We start from the raw sequence: 15772 nt of genomic DNA on the forward strand, positions 1-15772 counted from the left end.
GTGGGAAAGATAGTGGTCTCAGAAGCATATATGAACACAACAAGAACACCAACAGTGTCTTCTAACTTGAACCATTAGGGGCTCACAGAGAGTGAACCATCAACCAAAGAGCATACATGAGCCAGACTTAGGACCCCAGTACATATATAACAGATTTGCAGTGTGGTCTTCATGTTAGTCCAGAACTGCTGTAACAGGGGCTATCCCTAACACTGTTATCAATCTATGGAATAGGTTCTTCTACCTGGATTGCCTTGTCTGGCCTCAGTGGGAGAGGATATGGCTAGCACTGCAGATTCTTGGTGTGCTAGGGTGAGGGGATATGGGGGGAGTCCAATTTCTTAGAGGAAAAAGGGAGAGGGATGGGGAAAGGGACTATGGGAGTGGGAGATCAGGAAGGTTGGCAGAATAGTGTTGCATACACAGACATTTTATGGATGCCAACAAGTGCTTGCTGAAAGGACCTTGATATAGCTGTCTATTGAGAAGCTCTGGCTGAGTCTGACAAATACAGAGGCAAATGCTCACAGCCAACCATTAGATTGAGTGTAGGGTCCCCAATGGAGGAGTTAGAGAAAGGACTGAAGGAGTTGAAGGGGTTTGAAACCCATAGGAAGAACAACATCAACCAACCAAGCAACCCACAACTCCCAGGGATTAAATCACCAAACAAGGAGTACAGATGGAGGGAACCATGCCTCCAGCTTCATATGTAGTAGAAGGTGGCCTTGTCGGGCATCAGCGGGTGGAAAAGCCCTTGGTCCTACGAAGGCTTGATGCCCCAGCATAGGAGAATTTGTGGGTGGGGAGGTGGGAGTGGATGGGTAGGTGGGAGAACACCTTCATAGTAGCAGGGGGAGGAGTATAGGGAGTTTCTAGGGAGGGAATGGATAAAGGGGATAGATAACATTTGAAATGTAAATAAGTAAACTATCCAATAAAAAAGAAATTAAAATAAGTTAAAATTATTTTTAAGTGTTAATATGATGTTAATCTAGTCTTAATATTTCTAAAAATAAAAAAATATATCCAAAAGCAGAATGAAAGTGATTTTCTGTCTCTTGAAGATGTAGATGTGTTTAATGAAAACACAGGATAGAGGGTTGAGCTTTTTTCCCACCAATATCATGTAACATACAGTATTATATCTTCAAGCCTATTTCAATTATGGATAGACAATAGCACAAAATTAAAAGCAATGTTATCATTAATTCAGCTCAGGAATGTATATTCCTTTATAATTAATCATGTTTTCTAATATTTTTCTAAGCAGTGCTATCTAACCTTTTGGAGAAAATATTCAAATATTTTATTTTTCAAGTAATTTATAATTATTATTTGTTATTAAAAGTTTTATTTGCAAGTTTTTATTATACAAATAGCATCAAGCAAATTTTAAGATTTCTGAGGCATTGTTTCAATTACTCAAAAGTCAGTATGTTTAAAACATAAGTTCTTTAATTTATTTTCTATAGAGCATTCCATGCAGCTGGTTTTAACCTACTATCCACTTGGTATTTTTCACAGTATGCTTAACATTTCAATGGTTTGTCTCTGAACTCTATATGCATCTCAAATTTAATTATATGAAGTAAAAGGATGTTGGTCTGCAGATTAAATGAAAGTGTACATTTATTCTTTGTATATATCTTATAACTGCAAAGAAATTACTTCCATCTTTCAATTAACTGGTGCAGTAATAATGGCATCAGTATCAAAGGATCACAGGACTATTGTCACAAAGAAGATGTCTCCTCCTAAACAATATGAAAAGTTCCAAATTCATCTATGGATTGAGTGAAAATGAAAATACAATTTATAAAATGACAGCATGATCTACTATAGAACACAATGTACATGCATGCTTTAGAAACAGGGTTCAGCATTTTTAAGGATCTGCACCTTGTCCTAAAAAGCTTGTGATTTAGGATAAATAACAATACACAGCTCACATGCCTCACAAGAGATTAAAATTAGGTGTATTATATAACAATATATTACATCCTGCTGAATTCTGGGCTGAAGAGAAGTGCTATAGTGATATTTCCAAAAGAAATTATTAGGTATAATGTTTTGAGAATAAGGAGTCAAAATGTAGTCCAGAATTTGCAAGGGTTTTATGCCAATGGTCAGAGTTTTTGATTCATTTTATTTAATATTGAGACTTAAGTTCTCAGTTGTGGTAATGACTCACTAAGAACTATGTAAACAATGAGAAAACTTAATCACTCTAAATAAATTTTTCATAAGTTATATACTTACTTGTCATGTTGGAGATTTCATTCTCGGGGCAGGGTATACAATCAAAACAGCACACAGGCTTTCCCTGCTGAGGGGATTTTCTGAATCCTGGACTGCAAGGAATACTGCAAATTGAGGTTGGAGACTGAGGAAAATCACAAACAAATTATAAATAAAAAGATTTACCTACCTAGAAGTAGTTACAGTGACTTAAAAAGGGAAAAACCTTCAAATGGAAAACTGAAAAAAAGTTTTCTCAACACATTAAATTAAGAAGAAATATTTCATTGTATTTTCTGATGAAAATTATAATTGCATTGTGATTTATATAAATTTTTTGAATAATATAATTGTATTTTGACTTATATACACATAAGTATATATATATGTCTATATATATACACACATATATATATGATGTTCATCTATCAACCATAGATAGATAGATTGATAGATAGATAGATAGATAGATAGATAGATAGATAGATATTCTACTGGAAATAAATTTTCCTGAAAGCAAGTCTAAGAATATAGGGAATGAGTATGTAAATACATTTTTAAATGTCATATCCTATGAAAATGGTCAAGTCAAACTTTTGGGTACTTATATTGCATGTAGTATTTTACAAGTAAATCTAACAAACCTGTCGATGGTCTGTGTTCCACTCTAGCATGTCTTTCAATATATGCAATTGTCGACTATGTGGCAGATTTTTGGAAAACGTTCCTATTTTCACCTTAAGTCCAAGATTTGGCAAAAAATCCATAGTGTGGTGAATGTCATATTCCATATCCAGCTCTTCATGATTCAGGTTCACTTTTTCTCCAGTGGGGTTTACAAATTGGGTATTTTTCAGGAAAGAGACCATCTGAAAAATCTATTATTTTAGTTTTAACTATGCCTACAGATTAGGAAAGATAATATAAAGTTTAGTCTCACTTTGATTTTCATTAATTTTTCCTAAAACTGTGTCTTTATTACAAGTCGTCTGAGAGCTAAGGGGAAAAGTACTGCATATAGATACAATAACATTATAATTCCTAAACACGTGTTTCTCACTAAAGTTAATCATTTAACATATGCACAGCTGAATGATGGGAGTAGGTAAACATTCTTCACTCCATTTTTTGTATAGTATTATCTGATAACCAAATAAGAAATTAATGTCATTACTGAGGAAGGAACTGTGGCAGTCCTCTTTCTGTTATTTGGGCCCTATTCATTACGCAGACTATCAGTTTCTTGATCATTTAAAAGGTCAGTCAGCTTCTTGTTGCCAATAAGAACTTCATGAGAAAGCACTCTATTTTGTTTCAAATATTAAAGATATGAGACACTTTTCTGGTGGAAATATTATGGAAACTAGCATTAACTTAGATTATGAAAGTATGACTGTGTTTCAGTATTATCTGGAGTAGAGTTTAACAAACAAAAAGTTTACATGATATACAATGAAGGAATACAGAAATTGGTGTATTTGAGAGAACAGATCTTAGAATACTTAGAAACTACAGTATTCATTAGAAAAATTATGTCTATGATACTATGTGATATACAGTGGGATACATATTACCTGCCAAGTGTCAAATTCCAGTTCTTTTCCATCATCCATTTGCCATGAATCTGCTTGTTGCAGAAGCATCTTTTGGAGTGCATGAGCCACAGCATATACAGAATTATATAGGTCATAACTAGTACCACTCAAAGACATTTCAAAATGGTGCTTGAATAACCATTTTAATATATTTTTGTTTGAACAAGTATGCAAATTCTTACAATTAGATGATGACAAAGAACAATTAAAATACATCCACCATAATCTAGCAAGGGAAATTTCATTACTGTAGTTGGACGGGTGTGCTGTCTGGATAAATGTTTTTAAACCAGATAATTCAGAATAGTGATGTGAAAAAGTGAGAGTCCCATAGAAGGAAGTAAGGAGGAATTTTCCATTATTTATGATCATATCCCACTGTGAGGTAGTAACCCAGATTCTTTGGATGTTTATTAAATTCCATAGTCTAAAGTTCAGCTGTAGATGAGAGTCTTTGTCTCCATAAATTATAACAACTTTTGCTGATGACATCATTATCTGGTTGTAATAGATATTTGTACTTTTCAGGAATAACTTTTCATCGTTACTGATAATACTCACAAAGGCTAAACACACACTGTTCATTTGCATTTCTCTTCTCAATTCCATGATAAATTGATATCCTAGGTCATCATCTGAAACAATTGCTCCCACCCAGTTCCATCTTAAATGGACGACCAAAGATACCATGGCCAGTGCCAGAGATGTGTCCTTAGGAGCCATCTGGTAGAGGTATGGAAACAGTTCTTGGCTGTTCAAGAGAGGGTGAAATGGTCCATAGTAAAGCTGTAAGCCAAAGAACATTAGAAATAACATGAAGAATCTGGAATACAAAGTGCTAGTCTAAAATAAAGTGTGGTAAACAAAACTTGGGAGTGTTAGGAAGTGTGGACATTTATTCATTATTAAAATGGAATATAATTTCTTATGTCTTATAAAGTACAGAAAAAACTAAGTCTGCTAGTAAAACACATCAAATTTCTGTTGCACTTTAGATCTATTCATGCAAAGGAAATGGCACGGGTCTCTAAATATCTGAGTATTTATGCTTTGAATTCTATGCATCAAAATAGACAAATTCATTTGTTTACTTTCAATGAGCATTGGGATTAAAAAAACAAAACTGTAGAGAAATTTCAATCCAGCAACTTGACTACACTTAGGGGATCATATTTAAAACCTTTTTGGCCTATGTTATCCTGTGGGGATACAGCCATCCCTTTGCTCCCAGGAGACAGAGGCATACAGATCTCTTAGCTCAAGATCAGCTTAATATAAAGCAATTTTCTGGTATAGAAAAGTTTAGGTGCAGGTGTAATAGTGCACACCTTTAATCCCTGCACTCAGGACATACAGGCATGTAGATCTCTGAGGTCTAGTTAGTCAGTTGAGTTAAATGCAGTGGAGTTGAGCCAGTCTTTTGAGAGTCAGTGCAAAGAATGAAGCACAATGTAGTTGAGTTAGTTTGAGAGTTCATGCCATTCAATGCAGGTCACTAGAGGCAGTTGTAGCCAGAATAAAAAGATCCAGAAGATTAAAGCAAATTGCCAGAATTAGGCCAAGCAAAGCAAATTAGTGAGAAGCAGAGAAAAGCCATATTCTTCAGGGACTTTAGGGAGGATTTTGAGCCAGAACAGCTGAGTAGATCCACCCAGGTAGAAGTCAAAATGAATTTGAAAGTGTGAGCTTATATAGTAGTAAGCTTACTAGAAGACAATTCGATCAGGCAAATAAATGTTACTTTTACCGAGAGTAAAAAGAGTCAATGGTTAATTAACATCAGCTCCTTCAACCTTACCTCTGGACTCTTAGATATGTACAGGAGTGGTCCAAGTATGACAGATGGTAACCACATTGGACCTGTAAGTACAATTAAATATCTTCTCTGATTTATGCAGTAGTAGTTAGGAAGATATTCGTCTCTTTTAGAATATAAACTGTTTATTCTCCAATCATTCAGCAGACTACATTGAATTTTGACTAGCAGTGAAATATTGGGTAGAATATGAGGGTTCATGTTTATTTCTTCAAGGGCAAAATAAAGAGTCAAAATCAAGTGGATATTCTTAGTTGTCAACCTGAAAACAGAAGAAAAAGATCATTATAGATTAGACTCTAAACATAATAATAAGAGCTGGAGAGATGGCTCAGAGTTTAAGAGCACTGACTGCTCTTCCAAAGGTCCTGAGTTCAAATCCCAGCAACCACATGGTGGCTCACAACCATCTGTAATGAGGTCTGATGCCCTCTTCTGGTATGTCTGAGGACAGCTACAGTGTACTTACATATAATAATAAATAAATCTTTGCCGGACAGTGGTGGTTCATGCCTTTAATTCCAGCACTTGGGAAGCAGAGGCAGGTGGATTTCTGAGTTCGAGGCCAGATTGGTCTACGGAGTGAGTTCCAGGACAGCCAGAACTATACAGAGAAACCCTGTCTCAAAAAAAAAAAAAAAAAAAAAAAAAAAAAAAAAAACAAAAAACAAACAAAAAATATTAAATAACACTAATAATTTTATGTATTTAATGCTTGTTTTCCTAAACCAATGCTATGATGATACGAGCTCTGTTACTGTGGTGTATTAGAATATAATTTCTGTGTAATTATATAAGGATTTTAAAAGATGATTTTGATAGAATATCGCTCAAGTGAGATTCTGTAATTTCAAACTTTTATACAGTTTTATTACCATATCTGTCAGCATGGAAGGAAACATGTCCCAAAAGACAACAAATCTGCTCCTTCCTTTATTTTGGAACTCTAATACTTAATATATACAAAAATACAGGTGTATAAATCTGCTACCTAGACTGTGATATTTCTTTTACTCAGACTGGCCAAGGACACGGTCTATTTATGAATACATTAAATAGACAAATATACCTCTCAGTATCACTATCTCTGAAAAATCTTTTGGATTTAGACAAATAGCTTTGTTATTTTTAGTCTTTCTATTTCATCTAAATTTTTCCTATTCCTATTCAATTTGATATTGTGCACTGCTTGGTGGTATGCTGTTGATTATAACAATAATTATTTCTTTTAAGGATTGAGCCTGTTTATCTTCCCATGGATCTTTCTTTAGATTTATAATGATGCATTTCACCTTTATTCAATTATATGAACATCTTAGAGTTGGCCATGATTCCTGTTGCTTCCTTCTGGTTAATAAAAGTTTGTTTCTTCTTTTTTTTCTTTCCTCAAAGCAAGATCTTTTAATGAATATATTTTACAAATACACAGGAAAATCATGCAGTGCTTCCCGCATTGGATGCAAACCTGGGCCATAGGTCTGCACACTCCTTTGCCACTGGGCCTGTGATAGCAGAACCTTTCATCTCACCTTTATTGCTTACTATGACCCCTGCATTATCTTCAAAATAAAGACAACTTTTGTTGTCGAATTACCACTGCTGGATGTAACTTTTTTCTTAGTTCTGGCTTGCCTTTCTTAACTGTGGTCATCACCATGTCCCCTACACCAGAAGCAGGAAGTCTGTTCAGCCGCCCCTTGATTCTCTTCATAGAGATGATATACAAGTTTTTTGGCTCCTATGTTGTCAGCACAGTTGATCAGAGCTCCTACCTGAAGACTCAGGGAAATCTGGAACTTCGCTCCGGAGGACCCACCACGTCCTCGCTTCGACATCTTGAGCGTCCGGGAAAAAAAGTCGGTTTGTTTCTTCTTTAATCACTCAACTTTAATCAACACATTTTTATCCTACATATTATAACAAGATATTCTTCATTGATATAAATTTCTTATTCATCTTTACAATCATGTCTAATAATGTGCATCATTTTATTGTATTTTATGAATGTTTTAGCTTTTTGTTTCTCTTATATACTATTGCTTTGCAACCATGTTACATAATAAAATGCATTAGCCCACTTGGTTTCTGTATAGTTAGTATCAAAATGAAAAGAAAATATATGTGCTTTATAATTTTGTGATTCTCATGCTTGACTAACAGGATTCTTATGTGCTATTCCCTTATTTCTTAAACTTTTCTGGCTTATTAAGAAATACCCAAACCTGCAATGTTTTCTAGTGTCTTGCCATATTGTATTGGATTTTATTGATGTATGTTGTCTTCAGTATTATATTTGAATTCTACAATGTAACCAGTGATATTTCTTTCTGTGACATTAATATCTTAAATTGTATAGATCTTTGTCTTCATGGTAGAGTTTTAGAATTTGTATATATATTTTTTAATCTTATGGAGTCATACCATTAGTTTCTGTGAACACATATTATTCATTTATTTTGTATTTAAAGTTTCAATATCAAATCTTTAGCAATTTAGTGGTTTACATAATTTTTTAAAAATCTTTTTTTGTAACATGACCAATCTTTCTACATTTCCTCATTTATCTGATGATTACCTCATTTATCGTGATTATCATGAATTCTGGGCTTTGATCTATGGCAAATATAGTTTAGCTAGAGATTATCTCTTCTTTAAGATACTATATTTTCTTCTACTCCCAAAGATGAAAATGACATGGTATTTTAAAACTTGAGTACACTGTTAATTTATTAAGCCCCAAATTTTGGGGTCTTCATTTGTTTATAATCTTAAGAAAATACTAAATTTCAAGGATAAATATTGTTCATTATTAATTCTAATTTCTTATTTTCTTGCATTACCTGTATTCCTGTAGTTTTCTTTGGCTTTTACTCTGCTCTGGAAATATAATATGAATAAATAGCAGAAATATGTAGACCAAAATCCCCCTCTCTAAGAAAATGAATAAAAAATAAATGAATAATTGAAACTGATAAGTGCTTGAAGAAGTGTCAGTTTTCTTGAAGGACATGGTTTCTAGTGAGCCAAAAATGCACGCTTCAATGTCCCATATAAAAAAGAACATCAGCAGCACAAATTAAACTAGATGGGCTATAAAAATGTTTTTCAGGAAGAGAGAATACACCATGAATACACAATATACAAAATTCTGTCCCAGATAATACTATGTGTGAGAGAGTGATTACTAAGAGCATTCACATCATATTTTGGATATAAAAGAGAAAATATCTCCAAGAGGATACACACTGTGAATAAGTTAACACTCATAAAAAGTATATCATATACAGATATTGCCAAACTAAAATTCTATCATTCAATTCATAAGCATTCAGTGACCATTAAATCAAACCATAGAAATTCTCAATATATAAAATAATGTAATACCTAGGGTAATCTCCCCTGCTTCCATCTATCAACAAATTACAAGTTCTAGATACTAAATAAAGCCACAGTGAAAAAGTCTTTTCTCAGTCACAGAAGTTTCTGATTAGGCAAGTCTTGAGACACATTGACATATATGAGTTCTAATTTGTAAAACCATATACCAAGAAATGCTATTTCAACTCAGAAGTATAGAAAACTGGCTAGAAATTGGGGAAACAGTATTTCTTCTAGAGGACTGAGTTTGTGAACACTCATACATGTTGATTATACATGTATGAGAATACATTCAGTATATTGAATGTATTCTCCAATACCATATTAAAATAAATTCACATTGTTTGCTTTCTCCTAACACTCTAATTTATCACAGAATAAAATCCTGATGTTCTATTTGGTCTGTAAATAGCAAGAAATGAGTAGGATTATTGTATGCCTACTTTTACAGGTGCACTATAATGGCACAGGATGTTCATATGAACTGTCTGACAAAATGTGATATATTATGTTTCCTAAAACTTCATATTACTAATGCCATAAACATGCCATAATCAAATGTGTATCACAAATAATGATCAAAAAATATTATTAAGTCTTCAAGTACAAATGGCATTTAAGGAACTAGTAAATAGTCTTTGAAAATAAAAGGCATATGTGGTTCTGGCTTTTGCCTCAGCATTCAGGATGTCCAGGTGTTGCAGTTACAAAGGTCTGTGGTCTTTCTTCCAAAGTATGAAATACCAATGCACACCAGGCTGGAGATGTGAAGCAGAATGCAAGACAAATGGGAATCTTGGAAATCAGGTTCAGCCAGGAAGGCCAAAGATTGTTATATCTTGCAGAAGAGGAGTAGAGTACTTCAGACAGATGATGTGTGGTCATGTAGGTAGTATCTTGGTTTCCAAGGCTGCAGCAGTGTTGGCAATGTCCAAGGGCCCATGCTATGATGTAAGGTTCGGTAAACTAATATAAGCCTAGCCAAGCAGGCAGGTCCAAAGGGCCAACGATGAGTGCTTATGGAGAGAATGTCCTCCATTAGTGTTCCACCTCAGTAAAAACAGCCAGTCTCAGACAATCCTTGGTAAAATAGCTTACGGCCATTATTACATAAAGTCATGGATTATATAAACCTTACTAAGTAGTATGGTATTTGGGGGCATGTAAATGCATTCTATTGACTGAGTTTAAGATGCTGGCGATGCTCTATTTGCCTGGTAAAAATTTCACTGGTGGTCTACTTGGCAGACTACTTGTGACCACCTGGTTGGGGGACCCTTGGCTATATGTCCTGAAGCGAGAACAAAGCCCAGGACCAAGTGAGCCCTGCTCCTGCTGGTCTCAGAATGAGATTCCTCTGGTAAGATGATTGACAGAGCCCACAGACATATAATCAAACAAGATGAACATTCCATCTATTGCTAGACTCTTAAAATGAGTGGACAAACATAAACATTCCACACAATATTTAGCTAATTATAAATATTAAAAGTTAGCATTTATAATACTAACAAGATTTTGCCTTTCTACAAATGGTCAAAATGTTTTAAATTAAATGTGATAATACGGTTATCTGACAAAGATTGAAAATAAAGAAGTAGATGGTTACAAAAATACAAGGATCTTATAGAACACCAAATATATTGGACCTGAAAATAAAATCCCCCTGTCTTATAATCATCAAAACACTAAATGTACAGAACAAAGAAAAAATATTCAAAGCTGCAAGGGAAAATGACCAAGTAACATATAAAGGCATAACTATGAGAATTTCAACTAGTTTCTCAACAGAGACTGTAAAAGACAGATATTCCAGCCCAGACTACTATACTCAGCAAAGCTTTCAATCACAATATATGGAGAAACAAATATATCCCATCAAAATCAAATTTAAATAATATCTTTCTACTAATCCATACTTACAGACGATACTAGAAGGAAAATACCAAGACAATGAGGATAACTACACCTAAGAAAACACAAGAAATTAATCATCGCACAGTAAATCCAAAAGAGAAACACACATACATACATATACACACATACACAAACACACACACACACACACACACACACACACACACACACGACAACACCAACATCAAAATAACAGGAACTAACAGTCATTGGCCACTAATTCTCTCAACGTCATTGGAGTCAAATCATCAATAAAAAGGGTGCAGGCTGTAAAACTGGACACATAAATAGGATCCATTATCCTGCTGCATGCAAGAAACATACATTACCAACAAAGATAAAGACTACATCAGAGTAAAGGGGTGTAAAAGGGTATTCTGAGAAAAAGGATGAAAAAAATAAGCTGTGGTATCTCTTCTAATATCTGATAAAATAGACTTTAAACCAAAAGTAATCAAAGTAATTGGGGAAAGGCACTTCACATGCATAGAGGAAAAATAAACTAAGATGACATCTCAATTCTGAACATCTACATCGCAAATGCATGGAAACAAAGATTCATAAAAGAAACTTTACTAAAAGTCAAACCACACATTGAACATTATATAATAGTGGAGGACTTCCACAGCCACTTTCACCAATGGATGTATCATAGTCAATAGACAGGAAATAGTCAAACTCAGGGATAAAAATCAATCAATTAGAAACAAGAAAAACAATACTAATAATTAACAAAATCAAAAACAGCTTCTTTGAGGACAGCAAGACATAGACAGACCCTGAGCCAAACTACCCATAAGCCAGAGAGAAAGTACCCAAATTAAAAAAAAAAAATCAGAAATGAAAAGGGAGAGATACAAGAGAAATTAAGAAAATTCAAAAAAATAATTAGGCCTTACTTCAAAAGCCTGTACTTCACAAAATTTGAAAATCTAAATAAAATGAATGGTATTCTAGACATATATCACTCACCAAAATAAAATCAAGATCAAGTAAACAACTTAAATAGTTCTGTAGTCCCCAAAGGAAATACAAGTTGTAATTACAAGTCTCCTAATCAAAAGAATCACAATGCCAGATGGTTTTAGCACAGAATTCTACCAGGTTTAAATGAAGTTCTAATACTAATACACCTCAAACTATTCTTCTACAAAATAAAAACAGAAAGAACACTTGCAGATACATTCTATAAGGCAGTAATCCTGATACCTAAATCATAAAAAGACTCAACAGAGAAAGAGAATTTCAGACCTATATCTCTTATGAACATTTATGCAAAAACAATCAATAAAATTCTCAAGATGGATTCCAAGAACACATCATTCAGCATAATCAAATAGGCTTCATCATAGGAATATAATCCACCATAAAATATATGATTCTATATAATCCTCCATATAAACAAATTAAAAGATAAATGGAATCACTTAAATATCTCATTAAATGTATCTAATTTTTCTTTGACACCTCATTTGTGTTTGACAAAATGAAACACTTATTCATTTAAAAAAGTCTTGGAGAGATCAGGGATACAAGGCAAATACGTAAACATAATAAAATCAACATCTAGCAAGCCAATGACCAAAATCAAGTTAAATAGAGAGAAACTTAAAGCAATCCAAGTAAAATGAGGAACAAGGTAACATTGTCCATTGTCTCCATCCCTTTTCAATATCTCAGTTGAAGTTCTAGCCTGAGCAATAAGACACACAAAAGAGATGAAGTGGATACAAATTTGAAAATAAGTCAAAGCACAACTGTTCACAGATGACATAATAGTATATATAAACCACCCCCAAAATTCTACCAGTGAAATCCCACCAGTGGATAAACACATTTACCAAAGGGGCAGGATACAAAATTAACTCAAATTGATAGGCCTTCTTTATACAAATAATAAATAGGCAGAGAAAAAATTAGAGAAATGCCACATTCACAGTACCAAAATATGATATAAAATATCTTGGTGATACTCTAACCAAGAAAATGAAAGACTTGTTTGAAAAGACTTTCAAGTCTCTGGAGAAATAAATTGAAGAATATATTAAAATGTGGAAAAATCTTCCATGCTAATATATCAGTAGAATTAACCTAATGAAAATGGCCACCATATCAAAAGCAATGGACAGATTTAATGCAATTCTGATGAAAATTCCAAGATATTCTTAAAGAATTTGAGAGAGCATTTCTCAAGTTCATATGGGAAATGAAAAAAACACAGACTAGCAAAAATAATCCTGAACAATAAAACTTCTGGAGAAATCACCATCCCTGATTGCAGGCTATACTACAACAATGGTATTAAAAACTGGATGGCATTGGGATAAAACAAACAGGTTAGTCAATAGACTATATTTGAAACAGAAATAAACACATACACTTATGGACACTTCATTTATTGACAAAGAAGCCAAAACTGTACAATGACAAAAAAAAATTCTTTAAAAATGGTGTTGGCCTAACTCTTGGTCTACATGTAGAAGAATGCAAATAGATCCATATTTATAATCCCGCACAAAGCTCAAGTCCAAGTGGACCAAGGACTCCAACATAAAACCAGATATCTTGTGTCTAGTAGAAGAGAAATTTGGAAATAGCCTTGAACACATTGGGTCAGGGTTAATTTTCCTGGACAGAACACAAATGACTCATGCTTTAAGATCAACAGTTGATAAATGGAACCTCATGTTCTGTAAGACAAAGGACACGGTCTATAGGTCAAAACAGCAGCCTACACATTGTGAAAAAACCCTCACTAACTCTATATTTGACAGAGGGTTAATATCCAAAATATATAAGGAACTGCAACAAATTGAATAACTCAATTAAAAAAAATGTAGAAGAGACCTAAAGGGAATATTCAATAGAGGAATCTCAAATGGATGAGAAACACTTCAAGAAATGCTCAAATCCTTAGTCCTCACGGAAGTGCAATTCAATAGAACCCTGAGATTTCATCTTAACCAATTGAAATGGCTAAGATCAAAAACTAAAATGTAGTTTAGTTTTTTATTCCCCCAGTGTAGGGGAATGCCAGGGCCAATAAGTAGGAGAGGGTGGGATGGCAGGCATGGGGAGGGGGGAGGCAATTGGGGTTTGTTCTTGTTGTTTTTGTTTGTTTGTTTGTTTGTTTGGAGGGGAAATTGGGAAAGGAGAAATTTACATGTAAATAAAGAAAATATCTTATTATATAAAAAAAAACTAAAATGTCATTACATGCTGGCAAAGATTCAGAGAATGGACAACACTCCTCCATTGCTAGTGGGATGGCAAACTTGTACAACACTCCAGAAATTATCATAAATTTGGAAGTAGTTCTACATGAAGATCCAGCTATAGTGCTCCAAAGCATATACCGCTAAAATGCTCCACCATTGCTCAAGGATACATGCATGACTATGTTCACAATAGTTAGTTTTATTTGTAATAGCCAGAAACTGGAAACAATCCAGATGTCCTTCTGCTGAAGAATGGATAGAGAATGAAGTTCACTTACACAGTAGAATATTATTCAGCTACTAGAGACAAGTACATCATAAATTTTGCCAGCAAATGGATTGAATAGAAAATATCATCCTGAGTAATGAATCCCAGACCCAAAAGTATGTGCATGATATGAATTCACTGATAAGTAGATATTAGGCATAAAGTTCAAGATATCCACCATACCCTCTACAGACTCAAAGAACATAAACAAGAAAGAAGTCCTAAGTAAGGATGCTTGAATCTTACTTAGATTGGGAACAAAATAGTCATAGGATAAAGAGGTAAGGAGGCAACTGGTGGGAGAGGAAATTGGGAGAGGGATGGGGGATCAGGATCAAGTGTCTGGAGAAACAGGGAAAGTGGCCAGAGGGCCAGGACAATAAATGAAAATCTGTAGCTGGTAGTGGTGGAGGTTGGAGTAATCTCTAGGAAACACCAGAGACCTGGGATTGGGGAGATTCCCAGGAGTCAATGCAGGTGACCATAGCCTAGATGCAAATCAGTAGTAATATGGAAACTGAAGAGGACACCTCCCTTAGCCAGGCAGGAACTCCAGAGTAGGGATAAGGACATCAACCCACCCACAAAACCTTTGACCCAATATTTATCCTGTCTAGAAAAATGAATGGACAAAGATGAAACAGTTACTGAGGGAATTGCCAACCAATAACAGGCTCAAATTGAGACCTATCTCATGGGCGTGCACCAGTCCTTGACTCTATTAATGAAACTTTGTTATGTTTGCAGAGAGGACCCCACCATATCTTCCCTATGAGAGGCTCCATCCATAAGATGACTAAAACAGATACCCATACCCACACCCTAACATTGGATGAATCTCACGGACTTTTATGGATGTGTATAGTGAAGAATTAAAGGCCCTGTATTGGATAGGCACTCCACAGGTGACCAACACAGTCAACTAACCTGGACCCTTGGTAGCTCTCTGAAACTGAGCCACTAAGCAAAGAGCATACCCAGGCTGGACAGGCCCTTGGCACATAGCACATGTGCAGTTTGGTTTTCAATTGGATTCCCCAACAACTGGAGCAAGAGATGTCCCTGAATTTGTTTCCTGTCTGAAGAATTTGTTCCCCAAGTGGACTGCCTTGTCTGGCTTCAGTGGGAAGTGATGCACCTAAATTTGCAGAAACTTAATGTGCCAGGGTTGGTAGGATGCGCAGATAGCTCCAGCCCTCTTAGAGGAGAAGAGACTGGGCGATGGGCAAAAGGACTCTATGAGGGAGGACTAGAAGAGGGCAGTGATTGGGATGTAAAATGAATGAATGAATGGAGAAAAAGTTCAATAATAGTATATATATATATATATATATATATA

The 15772-nt window shown here is 34.7% G+C and overlaps 1 protein-coding gene and 1 pseudogene across 1 annotated transcript in view; both read right to left on the minus strand.

Moving 5' to 3' along the window:
• The window catches only part of LOC116100618 (vomeronasal type-2 receptor 116-like), a 38420-nt gene that overhangs the window by 18470 nt on the left and 4178 nt on the right, over nt 1-15772 (minus strand). The window contains exons 2-5 of the mRNA XM_031384359.1: nt 5635-5914; nt 3816-4622; nt 2886-3110; nt 2263-2386 (exon numbers count right to left, since the gene is read on the minus strand). Coding sequence (XP_031240219.1) covers nt 2263-2386; nt 2886-3110; nt 3816-4622; nt 5635-5914 — 1436 coding nt within the window. The remainder of the gene's footprint in view (nt 1-2262; nt 2387-2885; nt 3111-3815; nt 4623-5634; nt 5915-15772) is intronic.
• LOC116100619 lies at nt 7087-7487 on the minus strand (annotated as a pseudogene).

Source organism: Mastomys coucha, unplaced genomic scaffold, assembly GCF_008632895.1.
Source record: "Mastomys coucha isolate ucsf_1 unplaced genomic scaffold, UCSF_Mcou_1 pScaffold21, whole genome shotgun sequence".
NCBI lineage: Eukaryota > Metazoa > Chordata > Mammalia > Rodentia > Muridae > Mastomys > Mastomys coucha.